At 43.1% G+C, this 20,021-nt stretch overlaps 1 protein-coding gene across 3 annotated transcripts in view; it reads right to left on the bottom strand.

Moving 5' to 3' along the window:
* bcl11aa (BCL11 transcription factor A a) overlaps positions 1-20,021 on the bottom strand; it is a 287,894-nt gene that overhangs the window by 52,659 nt on the left and 215,214 nt on the right. Inside the window, exon 4 of one of the 3 annotated variants that reach the window (XM_087991410.1) lies at positions 15,889-18,512. The exons of 1 other annotated variant lie outside the window; for it this stretch is intronic. In XM_087991410.1, coding sequence (XP_087847536.1) covers positions 18,504-18,512 — 9 coding nt within the window. In that variant the 3' untranslated portion in view covers positions 15,889-18,503. Of the gene's footprint in view, positions 1-15,888; positions 18,549-20,021 lie in introns of those variants that run through there. One more of the 3 variants, XM_087991408.1, reaches the window with a different exon arrangement.

The following is a 20,021-nucleotide window of genomic DNA, read 5'->3' on the forward strand; positions in this document are numbered from 1 at the left end:
TGATTACCAGTAAAGACAGTATACTGTTGTAAATTAATAAACTAGTTTCTGTTTATGATCTGTGTATTCCACAAAGCAGTTTTTAGACAGTCTTGACATTTCGAAATTGAAGCAAAGGTCTTGTAATGAAAGCTGTGAGGTTTCATAGTATCCCTACAGTGCAGATAGAAGCTGTACAGCCCATCAAGACTGCACTGTCCAATAGCATCCCACCCCTTCACCCTATTCTCACAACCCTTCATTTAACATGGCCAATCCACCTAACCTGCACATCCTTGGACTGTAGGAGGAAACCAGAGCACCTAAAGGAAATACATGCAGACACGGGGAGAATGTGCAAACTCCATATGGACAGCCACCCAAGGCTGAAATTGAACCCAGGTCCCTATATCCTGTAGTTGAATTTCTACAAAGTTATTTCTCAGACAAATGTTAAACTGAACAAATTGGGAGAGTCTTTCTGAAGAGAATTCCTGCTTTCAAGGTAAAACTTAATTACTTTTGGTGGCATTGATTACTGGCAGCTAGTTTGAAGCATTTTGCTCGACCTGTTTACAAACAATAACAACATGTCTCTCTCATCATGTGACTTTTCACAAGTTCAAACTTGTTTTCCTAATAAAAGATGGTATGTATGATGATTCTAATATCTTATTCTAATATGTTTAAAACCTTGAAGATTTGAGACAGTCAGTGTCTTTGGGCAGTATCTTGTAGCAACCTGAACAATATGCATTATGGTGGAAAATATGGGAGAATTGCATGAAAGGTTGGGCAAGGACTTTCTCAACTTCAGGAGCAGCTGGTTGTATTTTCAAACTGAGTTAAGGGTGTCGAGATGTGATTCTCAATGAGGAGTGTCAAGATGCCTATTAAGGGGAGGTCATTATTTGTTGACAGCCTCTTAAAGAACAAATTTCACCTCATTAACATGTAACTTCCTATTCTACCATGGGCCATGAGGAAACTAGATGTCAACAATTCTCAACATGAGAATCAGAATGGGCACCTAGTGACCTCAGCTCACTCGTTGCTCCTCTGAGCAGCCATAATGTATACCTGGCATTAAAATGTCAGGGCAGGCTCCAGAATACCATCTGCGCATACGCCATGCTCATGGACACTGACATCCTAAAAAATGCCACCTTCTCAGAACCCCCATGGTAACTCTCCAATCCATTTGCAGGATGTTTCCAAAATTTGGGGTTCAACAGAGACTGGCATCAAGAGGCTCCTGCAAGGTTATGGTCACTTTGGACACAGGGACAGGCTGTCAGCTTTCAGATTAGACTAGCCTACTTCTCAGGACTGCTCACTTCTCCTAGCTCTCAATCATAGAATCCCAGCAGTGCGAAGCAGGCCATTCAGCCCATTAACCTGCCAAAGAGCATTCCACCTAAATCTTCCCCATCCCTGTAACCCCACATTTCCCATAGATAACCTGCACATTCCTGGACTCTATGGGTAATTTAGCATGGCCAATCCACCTAACCTGCACTGGACTGTGAGGTGAAACCGGAGCACCTAGAGGAAACCCACACAGACAGTTGCCCCTGGGTGGAATCGAACCCAGTTCCTTGATGCAACAGTGCTGGACACTGAGCCATCATTTAACCCTGACATTAATTGCTCACACCCTCTTCATCTTGCATTTTAGGATGATGGCAATTCTATCAGGCCTAAAGGTTCATGGTACAGCCGTATTGACTCAATGTTTAGTGCATACACAGAACCAGGCTGCCTGTCAGGCTTGGCGGATCAGTCCGGGGGAGGACATTTTGCTGTGTGTGCTAGCTGCCTGCACCCCATAAACATACTGCATGATTTCCCAACCAAATGATCATGCCTCAAAGTATGTGAGGGATTGTCCTCCATCAAGTCAAGGGGACTCGCTGTCACTCAGGGGATTCATCAGTCAAGGAAAGAGTCTGCAGGCATTCCAGGAGCTAGGCACAATCAGGAGTCCATGTGCTATGACAGTGATCAGAGGATCCATCCAACTACAGACCAGGGAGGTGAGCTATACTCATGATGTAAGGCCCCACAAGATATCAGGGCAATTGCGCACCATCAGTTAAGGAGGTGCAGGCTCTGTGCTCAGGGTTCTGCTCCCTTTCTGCCCATCAAACCTAGTCATGGGGCTGGAGAGCAATTAGTCCTGGGGTTGGGAGTCTCACATTGAGCACCAGAGACAGGGATGAGGGCACTGAGAGGCAAAGAGGTGAGCTGTGGTGATAGGAGGCACATTCAAGGCCAGGAGTTTATATTAAAATGGGGACAAGGATGGTGACAGGGGTAGCTGGTTAATGTGCAATGGGAGGGTCTGGAAAGTTAGGGAAATAAGACTTGTTAGAGAAATGGTACATGCTAATGCAAATTATGTAAGGTGGGATTTATGGAATCTTTCTATCCCTTCCTCCTTTATTGCCCCCCTCCCTCCCCCTTCCCCCCACCCCCCCACAACTCCATTGTCAAGGGCTCTGCCTCCTCATCACTAATCACAGCTACCTTGGAGAGGTTCATCCAAGCTTCACCAACTCCATTTCTCTCTTCACAGCTGCTGCCAGACCTGCCAAATTTCTTCAGCACTTTATGTTTCAGATCTCCTTCTGTTGGACCTGGCATGTCCTTCCACACTTTTCATTGAACCATAATTGATGCCCTGACTTGGTCAAAATAGAGTGCGGACCATTCTGGCTATTGAGGGAGTGCAGCGTAGGTTCACGCGGTCAATGCTTGGAATGGTAGGATTACCTTATACTGAAAGACTGGAGTGACTGGGCTTGTATACCCTTGAGTTTAGAAGACTGAGAGGGGATCTGATTGAGACATATAAGATTATTAGAGGATTGGACACTCTGGAGGCAGGAAACATGTTTCCGCTGATGGGTGAGTGCCGAACCAGAGGACACAGCTTAAAAATACGGGGTAGACCATTTAGGACAGAGATGAGGAGAAACTTCTTCACCCAGACAGTGGTGGCTGTGTGGAATGCTCTGCCCCAGAGGGCAGTGGAGGCCCAGTCTCTGGATTCATTGAAGAAAGAGTTGAATAGAGCTCTCAACGATAGTGGAATCAAGGGTTATGGATGTAAGGCAGGAACAGGATACTGATTAAGTATGATCAGCCATGATCATATTGAATGGTGGTGCAGGCTCGAAGGGCAGAATGGCCTACTCCTGCACCTATTGTCTAATTTCTACTGTCTATTGGTACAGATTGAAGTTGAATACAGCTCTGTTACTGATGATAGGCTGAAGTGCCTCATGGGTGCCCATTTTTGAGTTACTAGATCTGCACGAAATCTATTCCAGTCAGCACAGTGGTAGTGCCACGCAACCCAAAGAGGATATCCTCAATCTGAAAATGGAACTTTTTCTCCACAAGGGCTGTGTGTTTGTCCATAGTTAATCTGTTCCAAGTAGGTTAGAGAGGACTAGGCGTTTCTCCTCTTAGTTGGTTCCCTCACCACCTGCCTCAGGCACAGAATAGAAGCTATGTCCTTTTGGATCTGACTAGCATGATCAACAGTAGAGCTCCCAAGCCATTCATGGTGATTGACAACAAAGCCCCCACCCAGAATCCATCCTCACTGAATCTTTCAATTGGTGCTCATGGCTTCATCAGCTCAGGAGCAGGGGTGGCAGTAGTTGGGAATCAGCAGGAGGTTTAACATGATACTTTGAGACATCATGGGGTCCAGAGTCCAATTGTTAATGACACTTTGGGCAACGCCCTCCTGACTGTATACTGTTGTGCCTGAGCCACTATTAGATGTTGATAGTGGTGTCTCAGACATTGTAAGGTATGAATTAATGAGAATAACTATGTGTGAGATTATATGTGGGGTCAGTCATGATGTTCCAAAGGCAAGCAGCCAAAGATTGCTGTCCAAAATCATAGATTTTTAAAAAATGGTTCTTGTGGGGAGCAAATGGCAGCCAAATTGCAAAACTGGAAGCCATTATGAGCAGCAATGTTGGGACAATTGATAAGAAAATTGAAAAGGAAATGAAATGAAACCAGAAATCAGATGAGGGCCTAAAGCACCAGGTATAATAAAGTATCAACTTATAAAGTCACTTTCAAAGATTTTCCTGCAAACCTTTGGCCTTAAATAAAATATCACCAATTACCGAGGTTAGAATCTGAATTTGAAGAAAATATAAAGAGCAGTATACTCTCTGCACAGATAAAACAATTATGGATCATGTGAATAACCTGCAAAAGCAAACCAAAGGACTGTAGGGAGAAGGTGTCAAATAATGACACGCATTACTCCACCCCCCTCTGTTCCGGAATAAAATAATTTTTGACAAAAAAAAGATTAAAATGCTCAGTTACAGAACTTGTATCATTAGTACAAACTGTTGCAGTGTACACCCATGACCTTCCAGACAATGAAATGTTTTGCACAAAGCAGGGTCGTGGAAGGGATGAATCCAGAATAAATTGAATATTCTTTAATTATTTCTACAAGCTTATCGTTAAAGCGATGGAACATTGTACTTGATTTACCACATTGATTGGTTGACTTTGCTAAATACACGTCCTGTACATAATGTGAAAACATCTTATTTCATTCCCAGCAGCCAAGGACAGTCTCTCCTTTCAGAGTAGAGTCTCCTGCATCATCTAAAGGGCACGTCCATTTCTTGTGACACTTTAGGTAGCCTCTGAGTAGGAGTAAGATAAAAGAATGAATTTTAACAGTTAGAGCTTCCAGTGAGAGCTTCACTCGACAGGATGCCAAATCAAACAAGTAAATGTAGAGGTCAGTGCACTAATCACAATTCTCCCATTTTTCCAGTCGTTAAAATGCATAGGCAAAAAATTGAGACATTGTGAACTGAGGCCATTGACCTATGAGCTCAATTGTTCGAACTGCGCTGCCATTGAGCAAAGCACTGCTCCTAGAGCACTAAATTATAAAATTTGCCACCAAACATTAGTTACAGCTCCCTGTAAGACTCTGAGAAGGCATGTTCAATTAGACCACTTAAAGGAGAGATAACATAATTTGAAACCCCTTAAAACCATTGGTAACAGAACGAAAAAAAAAACAATGGCCTTATGGATCTCACCAGTTAATGCGAATCAAAAAATGTAGCTCTGGTGAGAAAAGAAAGCCCATCCCTGTCTGGGAGAGGCCACAGGTAACTGCTGTATGACCATCATAACCGGGTGGCAGGAGACTGCCACCAAGAATTCATGGCCAACAATCCTCAGAGTATGCCGTGACCTTGGAGGGCTATCCCAGTCATACAAGAGGGGAGGGGGCCCATGACAACTGAGACCCAAGGTTTCCTTGAGGAGCCTTGGAGGAACATTACTGCCTCTTTATGGCTGCAAGGAAACTGTACAGAATTACTTTACTGGGCTTCATGTTGCTTTCGCTGCTGTTCACAAATAGGTTTAACCAATCATGGGAGCCACATCACTGCTCCCCAAATCAATGACAGATGAAGCTTTCATGACAGCATCAGACGCCAGTCTATATATTTAAAGAGGTCCTTCTTGGATTGAGGTAAGTATCATTGTTATGTGTGTGACCTTTGACTGAGAAACAATTAAAAAGTATAATGTCTTTAAAATGGAGAATCGATATTTGTTTTTATTTTGAAATGTTCTATTTAAAGTTAATATTAATTGCAAAGGGAATTTTCTTAAATAGTATAAGGTACTGATCCATGTTACTTGGTGATTCAGAAGCAATACTAACAGGAGAGAAATCAACATATGAGAGCAATGTGGCAGACACTGTGGATAGAAGTTTATAAATTATGAGATGCATAGATAGGGTTGACAGTCAGAACTTTTTTCCAGTGTTGAAATATCTAATACCAGGGGTGGTGGTGGAGGCAAATATGATAGGTGGCATTTAAGAAGCTTTTAGATAAGCATATGCAAGAAATAGAGCAATACAGACCAAGAACAGACAGAAGGAAATAACTTAATTTAGGTGTCAGGTTCGGCACAACATTGTGGGTTGAAAGATCCATTCCTGTGCTGTACTGTTCTATATTGTAGGTTCTCTGTTCTAGACACAAAGGACAGCCAATCAGGTGGGAGAACAAAGAAGGCACCTTTACCAGTTTTAGAAAGGTATATCTTCATCAAGATCTAATGAATGGTCACTGGACTCAAACTGTTAATTCTAAATTCTTTCTACAGATGTGCTTTGTTTCTTCAGCAATTTCTCTTTCTGTTTCAAAATTTATTGAAAATGTATGTGCACTATATTTTCCACTAATTAAACAGAAGATAGAGTGAGTCAGGTCAACACAACAGAGTTAATTTGTTATATATGTATGCACCTCTAATTGGAGTGGAGTGTCTGTAGTTACATATAAAATGGCACTAATGTCGCTTTTAAACTGTTAAATAATTCGCTATTTAAAATATGAACTTTGCTCCATGTGGAATCCTTTTCTCTTTTCTAGCTCTGACAAGATGGCTGCCAGAGGTCAGATGATCTGTGGTTTCGATGAACTAAGAGCAGGTGCAGACTCACTGCCTGTAAATGTCCTAAAGACAATAAACCTGCATTTCACTTCAAGGTGTTAATTACATATAGCCTGAAAAACCATCATAAGGTTTCTTGAATTGGATTGGTTTCCTTGAAATTCTGATGTCATTTTAAAGCACCAAAGTGGATGTATTTATCAATGGGACAATAACTCAGAAACAACAAAGTGTGAAGTGACATGTCAGACTAAGAACAGCATCATATTTGGTAAAGAAAACACAGGTGTAAGAAATCATTTGGTAAAACAGTCATCTCTAGCCATTTCTCTTTTGCCTGTACAAAAGAGGGGCACAGAAAATGGCAGCAACATTGGCACACAAGTAAAATATGAAGGCTGTAACATTGTAAGATTTTGAAGCTTGTGTCATTTCAGGCCCACTAAAATTGTTGACTGATCCACAGTAAAGAAACTACAAGAAGCTGACTTCATGACCATCAAAAGTCCGTTATGTTGAGATAATCTTGTAAATTTTGATGCATGAACTCACCTAGGCAACTTTTCAAGTCTGAAGAAATGTCCATCAGGCCTACTATATACTGCTTGCAAACAAAGACAACCACAAGAATTATTAATATTATGACCAGATTTCACGTGAGTTACAGTTCTGGGGGAATAGCTCAAATTGTAAAGCCTCTGGTGAGAAGGAATGAACTGGTTCCTTTTTCTTTATTTTCCCTTGCCCCCTCAACAATTGGTTGCAACATTTTTTATTTGAAAAGGATTAATTCTCATGGGTACCTTTCTCCTAAACTACATGAATGTATGTTTCAAAATAATCAATTTCAAACAAGCTGTCTTGAATTAAAAAAAGGTTAAATGATTAATGCAAGAAAAAGTCCCAATACTTCATCAGGTGTGACATTACATGATCTCTTTCTCTCTGCAGACACCACAGAAATTACATCCATAGTCATTTGGTTTGGTTGTAGCAGTTGTCATTTTAAAAAACATGTGTTGGAATGAAAAGTTCAACAGGTCCAAGGTGATCTGGGGTAATGAGTCATGGTCATGATATTATCACTTTTTCTTTAAATAACTTGTAAAAGTGCACTGTTCTGTCTGATTATATTCCCTTGAGTTTTTTTGTGCTGTCATGACAATTAAACAGAACACAGAATTACATGCAGACATATGGAGCCTTTGAAAAGAACATGTTTTCTCTTAACAAAGAGAGCAGTAAGACTGGCCGATAACATAACTTCAAAATCATGCCATACACTGACTGCTGAAAGATTCCCTCTCTGAACCCGTGAATGATGCAACTTTTAGGGTGCTAAGAAAGAATGGGCTTTTGAAGGGCAATGTGCAAGATCACCTAATGACACGATTGGGGGCAGACGGGGGAGCTTTGGTGGGGGCAGGGTTGGGGGCGGACGGGGTGTGGGCAGGGTTGAATGTGGTTGGGAAGGATGGCGGTCTCATGGGGGCTGACGGGGTGGGAGCACATGGCAGGCGAAGGGGCGGGGTGGCTGTGCTGTGCCAGGGGCTTGGGACATGGACGGGGGAGGGGGAAGCAGACAATGAGGGGGGGAGGGCTGATGTGGCCAGTGTTGGACAGGATTGGGGGGTATGGATGGGCGGGTGGGTGGGGTGATGGACAGAGGACGGGGTGAGAGTGGGGGGCAGATGGAGGGTGAGGTGAGGTGGTGGCCTGAGCTTGGAGTGGGTGGGGGCAGACCGGAGGTGGGAGGGGTGAGCGGACAGAGGGCGGGGGGGGGGGGGTGATAGCCTAGGGTTGGGATGGGGTGCAGACAGGTGGTGGGGAGATCGGGGGCGCGCACGCCGTGTGCTGCTGCCTAGTCTCCTGAACAGGGAGACAACTTAGCAAGTAATTGCTGTGAATCCCATTGAACTGATTGGGGTGGGGGAGGCTTCAGCAATGCTGCAGGTCCCTTACACACAAGTGTGTGTCTGTTCAGAAACAAACTCTGAGACAGAGAGAGGGAGCAAGGCAAGCTGATCGAGGAAAAAGGAAACTTCAGAAAACTCCAAACCCCAGAGGAGAGGCATTAAATTGGTATGAGTTAAAACATATGTTTATATTTTACCTTTCCAGGAATATACAAAATTGGTATATATCAAATCGATGCGTGTTCTGGATGTGTTAGCGGACCGATGTGCTACTGCATTGTCTAGTGTGCTGTGAAGGTCACAGCTTGAGGACAGTCATTGAATACCCTGCATTAAAGGTAAGAGAAAGGGCAGTCTTGTGCTTTGAATAGTGCAAGGTGAAAGTGATGACTGCAGATACTGGAGATCAGAGTCAAGATGCCATCAAGAGTCCTGATGAAGGGCTTTTGCCAGAAATGTCGATTTTCCTGCTCCTCGGATACTGCCTGACCTACTGTGCTTTTCCAGCACCACTCTAATCTTTGAATGGTGCAAGTTAACCATCAAGCAGGATACAAGAATTTCAGTGAACCTGTAAAATCAAGTATCTCGAAATTGACTACTTACCTATCAACATTAGTGCTACTGGTAACAGCCGGTGTAATGGCTCATTGTCATTGCTTCACAGAAGCCAGAGACAAATCCATCATTCTTTTCTAAACTTTTATCTTTTGGACTCACCTGTCCGTTTTAATCTGTCTGTACGTATGTTGTGTTGTTAATCCCTCTTGCATTTAGTAACTCATAAAATAATTTTTCTGCTAAATCAAGAAGCCTGTTTAAATTGGCTCTTCATAAAACATAATTTGCTTTAGGAGAGAGGCATCTGTCTAGTTACAACCAACCAAGGGAACTGATTAGAATAAAGAAGGAGAAGCAGCTCATTCCTCCTCACCTGGGAGTTTGACAAATTTGGGATAGACTATTTCCTGATGAATTGTAATGAAGTAGGGAACCTTGCCACATCATCATCATGCTGTTACAACAAGAGTTTTGTGACCCAACCAGGTATCAGTGCAACTGAGCAGTTCTCCGTGTGTATTTGTATTATTCTCCATTAAATTCCCCAAAGATAGAAAATATTCTTTTTTCCCTTAAGTGCAGTGCAGGTGCTGCTTATTTTTGAGTAAAATTACACAAAACAATTTCTTCAACAAAAATTGTGTCTCTTCCTATAATCTTGTTATGTGGAGTAAGAGGGATCAAAAATACATTATATACAAATATGTCTGCTGAATGTCATTCATGGCCAGCAGAGAGCTGGATGATGTTGGAATGTTGTTTTGCATGCCTGGAACTCAATCAGCTGGGATATTGAAATGCCTCCATGCAGCACATGAAACAGAGGTACAAACACACACAGAGCTGAAAAGGAAATGTATGGGGATAACAAAAATAGAGGGGACTTCAGCAGCTGCTCCTATGGCTTCAAGAACACCTGTTTCATTAGGATGTATGGCAGCATCTGTGAAGAGAAATCAGGTTAACTTTTCGGGTCCAGTGGCCCTTCCTCGGAACAATTCTGAGTTCTGACAGTCACTGGACCCGAAACGTTAACTCTGATATCTCTCCACAGATGCTGCCAGACCTGCTAAGCTTCCCAAACAATTTCCAGCATCTGCATATGTTTTTTTTTTATTTCTTATTAATAATGTGAATAATTCTTCACCACTGAAACTAATAATGTGAACGTTCAGTCAATAGCTATGTACAATGCAGAGTTGTGGTGTTTTTCATTAGGTTTAATCGCAACACAGAAAATGCAGTTGTTCAAGACACTACTTCCATGTTAGGAAAACATTCAACATTATTACCATGGATATCCTGGACACCCCGTGCTGGCCTCCTACCTGCCCTCGACCTCTTCATAGCCAACTGCCGCCGCGATATTAACCGCCACCTGAACTCCCCCACTCCTCTCACCCACTCCAACCTCTCACCCTCGGAACGCGCAGCCCTCCACTCCCTCCGTTGCAACCCCAACCTCACTATCAAACCAGCAGACAAGGGAGGCGCGGTAGTAGTTTGGCGCACCGACCTTTACACCGCTGAGGCCAAACGCCAACTCGCAGATACCTCCTCCTACTGCCCCCTTGACCATGACCCCACCCCCCACCACCAAACCATCATCTCCCAGACCATCCATAACCTCATCACCTCAGGGGATCTCCCATCCACCGCCTCCAACCTCATAGTCCCACAACCCCGCACCGCCTGCTTCTACCTCCTGCCCAAAATCCACAAACCTGACTGCCCCGGCCGACCCATTGTCTCCGCCTGCTCCTGCCCCACCGAACTCATCTCCGCATACCTTGACACGGCCCTGTCCCCCTTAGTCCAAGAACTCCCCACCTACGTTCGGGACACCACCCATGCCCTCCACCTCCTCCATGATTTTCGCTTCCCCGGTCCCCAACGCCTTATCTTCACCATGGACATCCAGTCCCTGTACACCTCCATCCCCCATCACGAAGGTCTCAAAGCCCACCGCTTCTTCCTTTCCCGCCGTACCGACCAGTACCCTTCCACTGACACCATCCTTCGACTGACTGAACTGGTCCTCACCCTGAACAACTTCTCTTTCCAATCCTCCCACTTCCTCCAAACGAAAGGAGTAGCCATGGGCACCTGCATGGGCCCCAGCTATGCCTGCCTCTTCGTAGGATATGTGGAACAGTCCATCTTCCGCAACTACACTGGCCCCACCCGCCACCTTTTCCTCCGCTACATCGATGACTGCATCGGCGCCGCCTCGTGCTCCCACGAGGAGGTTGAACAGTTCATCCACTTCACCAACACCTTCCACCCCGACCTCAAATTCACCTGGACAGTCTCAGATTCCTCCCTCCCCTTCCTCGACCTTTCTACTTCTATCTCAGGCGACCGAATCAACACGGACATCTACTACAAACCGACCGACTCCCACAGCTACCTGGACTACACCTCCTCCCACCCTGCCCCCTGTAAAAACGCCATCCCATTCTCCCAATTCCTTAGTCTCCGCCGCATCTGCTCCCAGGAGGACCAGTTCTAAAAATGTACAACCCAGATGGCCTCCTTCTTCAAGGACCGCTATTTCCCCCCCGACGTGGTCGACAATGCCCTCCACCGCATCTCTTCCACTTCCCGCTCCTCCACCCTTGAGCCCCGCCCCTCCAACCGCCACCAGGACAGAATCCCACTGGTCCTCACCTACCACCCCACCAATCTCCATGTACGGCGCATCATCCGCCGTCATTTCCGCCACCTCCAAACGGACCCCACCACCAAGAATATATTTCCATCCCCTCCCCTATTAGCATTCCGTAAAGACCACTCCCTCCGTGACTCCCTCGTTAGATCCACACCCCCCACCAACCCAACCTCCACTCCCGGCACCTTCCCCTGCAACCGCAGGAGGTGCAAGACTTGCGCCCACACCTCCCCCCTCACCTCCCTCCAAGGCCCCAAAGGAAACTTCCATATCCGCCACAGATCCACCTGCACCTCCACACACATTATCTATTGCATCCTCTGCACCCGATGTGGCCTCCTCTATATTGGGGAGACAGGCCGCCTACTTGCGGAGCGTTTCAGAGAACACCTCTGGGACACCCGGACCAACCAACCCAACCACCCTGTGGCTCAACATTTCAACTTCCCCTCCCACTCCACCAAGGATATGCAGGTCTTTGGACTCCTCCATCGCCAGACCACAACAACACGACGGTTGGAAGAAGAGCACCTCATCTTCCGCCTAGGAACCCTCCAACCACAAAGGATGAACTTGGATTTCACCAGTTTCCTCATTTCCCCTCCCCCCACCTTGTCTCAGTCAAATCCATCGAACTCAGCACCGCCTTCCTAACCTGCAATCTTCTTCCTGACCTCTCCGCCCCCACTCCAGTCTGACCTATCACCCTCACCTTAACCTCTTTCCACCTATCACATTTCCGATGCCCCTCCCCCAAGTCCCTCCTCCCTAACTTTTATCTTAGCCTGCTGGACAAACTTTCCTCATTCCTGAAGAAAGGCTTATGCCCGAAACGTCGATTCTCCTGTTCCCTGGATGCTGCCTGACCTGCTGCGCTTTTCCAGCAACACATTTTCAGCTCTGATCTCCAGCATCTGCAGACCTCACTTTCTCCTATCCTGACCATTATGCTCGGTATTTCAGTATTTGTGTTGAAGTTTTTGTGTTACGTTTAAAATGCATATTATCACAGCACTAAAGAAAATAGGTTACTTGGAGAATAGCTTTGTAAATTCCATACCACACAAGCTTGTATGTTGTGTGGAACACTTTGATGCCATTCGAAGAGATTCTCTACATGCTTTATTGTTTGTATATTGAGAAGCCTTTACTTTCACTTGTAAAAAGTATGATTGAGTAGTTCCATTGGACTGGGAATATTGAACAAAGTAGCTGATATATCTGGAAAATCTCACTCCAAACAGATCTGTAGGCTTTTCGATAGAACATAAATCTAAATTATTCCAATTTTCTCCAAACTCTCATGGATATGCTTTCTGGTGGTTCACCCATTCTCACATCCAGTAGGTGCTGATTTTAGATTATTCATGGTGAGCCACAACAGTTGAATTCCACCATTGTCTAAGTGATAGCTTCACTTTTCAATTTTTCCACTGAAGACCAACGATGAATATGAGGGTGCTGGATTCTTTAACTCCCTTGTTCAAGGTCACTAAGGTCCACTGTAATGATCCAATAAATCTTGGTTAACTTGGCATAAACCAGGGAATGAATCTGAAGTTTCAATGTCGAGGGGTAGCACTGTCACCTCAGGATCACACATTCAAGCATCTAGTAGTGATTTGAACACTCGATCTAGTAATTACGGAGGAGGCCCTGAATTTTCCTAGCTGCAGTTGTTCAGAATGAGATGCTAAACCAAATGTCCCTGTCTTTTCTTCTTAGTGGGTATTAATATCTCAAAATGCCAAAAAAAAGGTTTCTAGCCACAAGTGGTCTTTCAGCCAATATCACTAAAGGAGGTTACCTGGTTACTTATTGCAATTTTATGATGTGGACTTTCATTGTGTGCATACGGCTCTGTTCCACTATACTATAACAGTGACTCCACTTTAAAAGTAATTGATCGACTGAGAATTGTACTGGGATGGTTTGAGGTCCCGAAAGCCCCATCACAAACTCTATGCTTTCACCTTTGATGGCTTCCTTCTCCTTAGCCGATACCTCACCTGTCAAAAGCCAAATCCTTGACTCAGAATTAATTGCTCTTAACTGAAAAAGTTTCCGACATTTAAGTAACTTTATAAATGCAAGCACGATCATTTGTGGAGATGGTTTGACTCTGAGGGCCCTATTTCAGTAAATGGCCATTTTACTTTCAAGAACTAGAGTGAATTGCAGGCCTTGCCTATGGCTCCACAATGAAATATATGATGTTGTATCTTCCCACCTTTCAAACCTACAACCATTACCATCTACTCAGCAAGTAGATAAGAACAGCACCACTTATAAGTTCTCCTCCAAGCCACACACCATCCTGACTTGGAAGTGGATGACTATTCCTTCATTGTTATTGGGCAAAAATCCTGGAATTCCCTCCCTAGGGCATTGTGGGTCTATCTAAGGACATGAAAGCAGTGGATCAAGAAGGCAATTCACCACTACCTTCTCAACAGCAACTAGAGATGGGCAATAAATGCTGGCCCAGCCAGCGATGCCCACATCCATAAATGTACAAAACAAAACCTCAAGGCACCAGGAGTAATCTAAGGAGGTGAATTTCACAAGTGCCTGAGGGAGGCAGCAATTTCCACACTCTCCTCTGGAGACACATGCTGTCACTTTGTAGTTGCTGAGATAAGATCAGTAGTTTCCCCATTATTAGCCTGAACAAACATTACCAAAAGGACAGATATTGTGACACGTTCCTTTGGCATGTTTTTCTGTTAGTCCAGTACTAGGGAGGGGTTGGTTACCTCAGTTGACTGGACAGCTTGCTTACAATGCAGACTGATGCCAACTGTGTGGGTTCCATTCCTGCACCTGTTGTGGTTACCAAGAAGGATTCTTTCTCAATCTCTCCCCTTGTTCAAGGTGTGGTGACCCTCAGTTTAAATCACCACCAGTTGTCTTTCTCTAATGAGACAGCAGGAATATGGCAACATTACCTTTTTACGATATTAAATCAGTTTAACTTCACAACATGTACAAATCAAATACAGGAATGAAAACTCACCACTGCCTACCAAGGCTAGAATTTGAAACTATTCTCCAGTAGAATGACAGAGGGTGGTGATGGAGGGTTGTTTTTCAGACTGGAAGCTTGTGACCAGTGGAGTGCCACAAGGATTGGTGCTGGATCCTCTACTTTTTGTCATTTACATAGATGGTTTGGATGCAAGCATAAGAGGTACAGTTAGTAAGTTTGCAGATGACACCAAAATTGGAGGTGTAGTGGACAGCGAAGAGGGTTACCTCAGATTACAACAGGATCTGGATCAAATGGGCCAATGGGCTGAGAAGTGGCAGATGGAGTTTAGTTCAGATAAATGCGAGGTGCTGCATTTTGGGAAAGCAAATCTTAGCAGGACTTATGCACTTAATGGTAAGGTCCTAGGGAGTGTTGCTGAACAAAGAGACTTTGGAGTGCAGGTTCATAGCTCCTTGAAAGTGGAGTTGCAGGTAGATAGGATAGTGAAGAAGGCGTTTGGTATGCTTTCCTTGATTGGTTAGAGTATTGAGTACAGGAGTTGGGAGGTCATGTTGCGGCTGTACAGGACATTGGTTAGGCCACTGTTGGAATATTGTGTGCAATTCTGGTCTCCTTCCTATCAGAAAGATGTTGTGAAACCTGAAAGGGTTCAGAAAAGATTTACAAGGATGTTGCCAGGGTTGGAGGATTTGAGCTATAGGGAGAGGTTGAAAAGGCTGGGACTGTTTTCTCTGAAGCATCGGAGGCTAAGGGGTGACCTTATTGTGGTTTATAAAATCATGAGGGGCATGGATAGGATAAATAAACAAGGACCTTTCCCTGGGGTGGGGGAGTCCAGAACTAGAGGGCATAGGTTTAGGGTGAGAGGGCAAAGATATAAAAGAGACCTAAGGGGCAACTTTTTCATGCAGAGGGTGGTGCATGTATGGAATGACCTGCCAGAGGAAGTGGTGGAGGCTGGTACAATTGCAACATTTAAGAGGCATTTGGATGTGTATATGAATAGGAAGGGTTTGGAGGGATTTGGGCCGGATGCTGACAGGTGGGACTAGATTGGGTTGGGATATCTGGTCGGCATGGACGAGTTGGACCGAAGGGTCTGTTTCCATGCTGTACATCTCTATGACTCTATGACACACTAAATGGCCAGATTATCCTGGGACAGAGTCTGAAATATCAAAGACAGTCAGGTTGTTATGTAATGTGCAATCTTATCAGTTACTTCCTCCCTTCAGCCGCTACACCATAACAACTTTCAAACAAACATCACTGCACACCTTAACTTTAATACAGCAAAGAAAAAACTTTATTGTAAGGAATACAAAATACATGTTTCTGAATCCATGGTGACTCGCTGAAACAGAATACATTTCATAGCAGCATATATACACTGTTAGTACAATGTCTAGGTACAGCATTGTAAAAGGATGACAAGGTGCTCAGTATTTTCATGGCAAGCTTAATGATTGTTCAGAAAGATTAAAGTAGTATGAGTGAAAAAAACAATATGTCACTTCACAAGTTTATTTCTATGACTCTTTTAAGTGGAGAGCAATCTGCTTTCTTTTTACATTTGTGACATAAAACAAAGGGATTTCACCAGATTTTGGCTGTACTTTATAATCATAGCAAACACGCAGAACTACTAAGAACATGCTGTAAATTATGTCCTTTTGATTTTTGGAAACACTAGGGTTCATTCTGAGTTAAATGAGCTGCCAATTATGATGTCACGTGCAAGAAACTAAAAATCTGTAAATAAAATAGAATCCATTCAAATGAAACCCCAAGAGCAGCATATTCCTGAAAGATACCAATTGTTCCCATTTCCAAGTATTGATTCTTATAGTGTCAGTAATGGTGCAGTCAGACCTAGCAAGGTTCAGTTCAACTCTACTGTCCACTCTACTGCAGGATTCCACTTCATTTACGTTCTCTACAAAGAGAAGAACTGCATTTAAAAGAAACTTTCATTTTGCACCCAGGGTGGTGCATCATTGTCTAATAAATGGTAGGAATTGGGGTCATTCCCAGGAATCTTTACATAGCAAGTGGTAGACAGAGAACAGGAGGTAAGATAAATTCCCCACAAGCAGGAAATTAGCATTAGCATGGGAGACCCCTGAGTTTTTCCATCACACATGCAGATAGACCTCCTTGTTGGCCAGTTATAGAGTCAAATGGATGGATTCCTGATGGTTAGACCACTTGCTCGCTCACTCAGCCACAAAGCAATGCATAGTGTAAAGAAGAACCAAAAGATGGAAGACACTAATCAAAATAAACTTGGGTAACAAAAATATCCATGAATATTCGCTCAGAATATTGGTGGGATTTAATCCCGTCCACAAATGAGATTTTACTGGCAAGACCACTTTTTTTATTTAACAAAATAAAGCAGTTAAAGTGATAAATTCTGACATTCTTTATTTCTACACCTTTTAAAAGGATTTTGCGTGCACAGTGCATATTGAGAATATCATCAGAGATACACCTCAGAGGAGATAATAAGCCCTCCAGTATGATGGAACTGAATGAATGCATAGACAGCTGAGGCCGTACACTCTGGGTTAATGATGGTATCAACTGATATTAATTGAGCTCCAGCACACTGTCAGATTCAGTAAATACTCCAAGACATTGCTCTGGATTATGTCATCAGCACAAAACGCTTAAATAAATACAGTCAAATTTAAAAAAATAGAAATAGCTACATAAAAGCAAGCGTTCAAGCAATCATTGGCCTATGTAATCATTTGATTTTTGAAAAATGTTCTTAATGGAGAAACTCGTTTATTGACAACTCTCAATGCATTCATTAGTATTGTGTTTTTTTAAAAAAAGAATAATCTGTCACATTATCACGAACACTGCAAAGCTTGTTTGTTGGCCAGCAGGAAGGGCAGTGTGACCCAACTGCAATTCTAAAGGGGCCAATTAAGAAGAGTGGAAAATGAGTTGTCAAGAATTTCCAACTTGCAAGCCAAAAATCCCTGAAAGGTAAAAAAAAAACAAAACAAAGTCTGCTTGGCAGTATTCAAAAAGTGGCAGGTGTGAATGCACAGCAATCATTTCAATAACAATTTAAAATCGTGAGGTCATCCTATAAAAACTACACTGCTCTAAGCAGTTCCCACAAGTGCTTACCTTACCCCTCCCCCAGAAAATCAAGTATTCCTTTAGATTATGGGTAAGGGATGGTCTTTATTTCTTATAGGCATATATATTTGACACTAAATTTGTGATTTAGCTGTTAGCTTGTTTATGTGGAATGTCTTCATTTGCTTTCATTGATTGGATACTAGAGTTCAATTAACCCACAAAATTGCTCTCAGACATTGAGTTCTCTTGCATATCCTGCCTTCATTTCCTTCCAGCCAGTACAGTGCAGCCCATTACTAAAATCTCCATAGAATTTGCAAATCTGACAGGGTCCTATTAAATCTCATAAGACAAAAAGAAGTTCTCTGAAATTCCTACAGGACCCTTTCAATTATTAAATAGCATATCCTTAAAGAATATTTTAGTGGGAATCTAACTACTGACAAGTGGAGATGTCTCACTGCATTGCACAGCTTCAAGTGTTACATATGAAAGTTTGATAGAAAAAAACAGTGCATTCGCACAGAGAAATTCTACGGAAAATGTGCCTTACCAGAGAGCTTTTTTTATATCAAATATTTAAATGTTTTAAGTTATGAATCTCATCATTTTTCAAGCACTAACTTTAAAAAAAAATTACATTACATTGATTCCCTTCAGAAGGGAGAATGTCCACATAGCTTCAGTTGGTTGAAACTTCGTCGACGGTGCTCCAGTCTCACCTTGCTGAGTGGGTGAGGCAACCTTGTCAGGTTTTACTCCAATGGCCCTGTCCATCTGTTTGTCCATCTGTGTATCACTGTGGCTGTAAGTGAGACAGATAATAGCCGTAATACCTCACCTACAAGGATAAGATTTGGCGAATTAATAGACAAATATAAACCAAAGCAAATGTTTGAATTCCAGAGATCTTAGGAATTGTCTTTTTAAGAAAATAATCAACCTTCACAAATTGCAATCACCAGCCAATAGTCTATTCATTCATTATAGGTATAGCTAGGATTGTTAATCCTCCAGGATTACCCTGGACTCTCCAGAAATTAAAGCTAATCGCAGGACACTACAGGCAGCTACCGAGGAGAATCACCACAGGGACTTTAAACATTGCAATCATTAAAATTCTTTGAACATTTTCTGTTTGTATTTATAAATATGGCGATATGGGAAAACATTGTTCGACTAATGGTTAAGAACCATGCATCCTGGCATTGACCAATTCACCTCTTTCAGCACTGTGCTAACTCTACTCAATCGGGTAATGAAGAGATTGTTTTTCCATTTGGCATGAGAAAGCTCTGTACAGAGATCAGTGTTTTAGGCAAACAGTGGGAGGACTGTGAGATCAGGACAATTGAAGACAATTGGCCATGCAGTAACACAGCCAGGAAGATGACCAACCAGTGGGAGGTAACACTGAGTATAGCAATAATCAGTTATGATTCCTTTAGCATAGCAACCAAAAGTCACTGTAACTCATCTGGCACTATTACCGTATGCTATAAAAACTTCCATCTTCCTTTCACCTTCTACCCCTCTCCAGTGCTCGGTTGTGACTGTCACAAGTGAGTCAGTTCCAGGTATCTACCAACCTCAAACCCAAGAACAGCATAGACGTGGTTGGTTTAATTCTAATTTTGCATTACTGCTTTCACCCCAAGGTGCCACTGTGCTGATTGCACTCTCTACAGCAAAGCTTAATAGAATATAGATATGTGTCACACAAATCTAGCATCTCTCAACGTTCACATTTGAGGTCAGGGACTTTCAGTATTCTCAGGAGCTTAATCATTTATATGAGCTAATTTCTGACCTACTTTGTTCAGTGTCTGATTTTAGTTACGTAAAATCAATTGTATTGAATGAAAACAGTCGCCATTTCAAACAAGGTATTTCATGGTTTATGTGGCATTGAATTCAACTCATTCTTCTTCAATCAGACACACAAGAGGGGTTAAATTAGATAACTCCCAAAAACATGCACAGTGATTACTATGCATGATTAAACCATGCCTGTTGAGCACAGAGTAGGCAGCACTCCAACTCTGTGCTGCTGACTCATTTCAATTATCTTTGTGTCCAGCCAGCGCTAACTGTGTTGTTCATTGACTGGACACATCAGCAAGGGGGCAATATCATGAGTAGTTGGCACCAAATGAAAGCTGCCTGAAGCTTTTAAAGGAGAGATGCATTGTAGCCGGAGCAGGTGCGGGGAGTCACCGTTGAAGATAATCTGACCTGAGAAAGATTGACAAATGGCAATAATGGGTAGAAAGTAGACTCTGAGGTTTTCAGACATTGCACAGGCAGCGAAACA

Source organism: Chiloscyllium plagiosum, unplaced genomic scaffold (genome assembly GCF_037043375.1).
Source record: "Chiloscyllium plagiosum isolate Xiang-an unplaced genomic scaffold, Cpla_swu_hap1 HiC_scaffold_10, whole genome shotgun sequence".
Lineage (NCBI taxonomy): Eukaryota > Metazoa > Chordata > Chondrichthyes > Orectolobiformes > Hemiscylliidae > Chiloscyllium > Chiloscyllium plagiosum.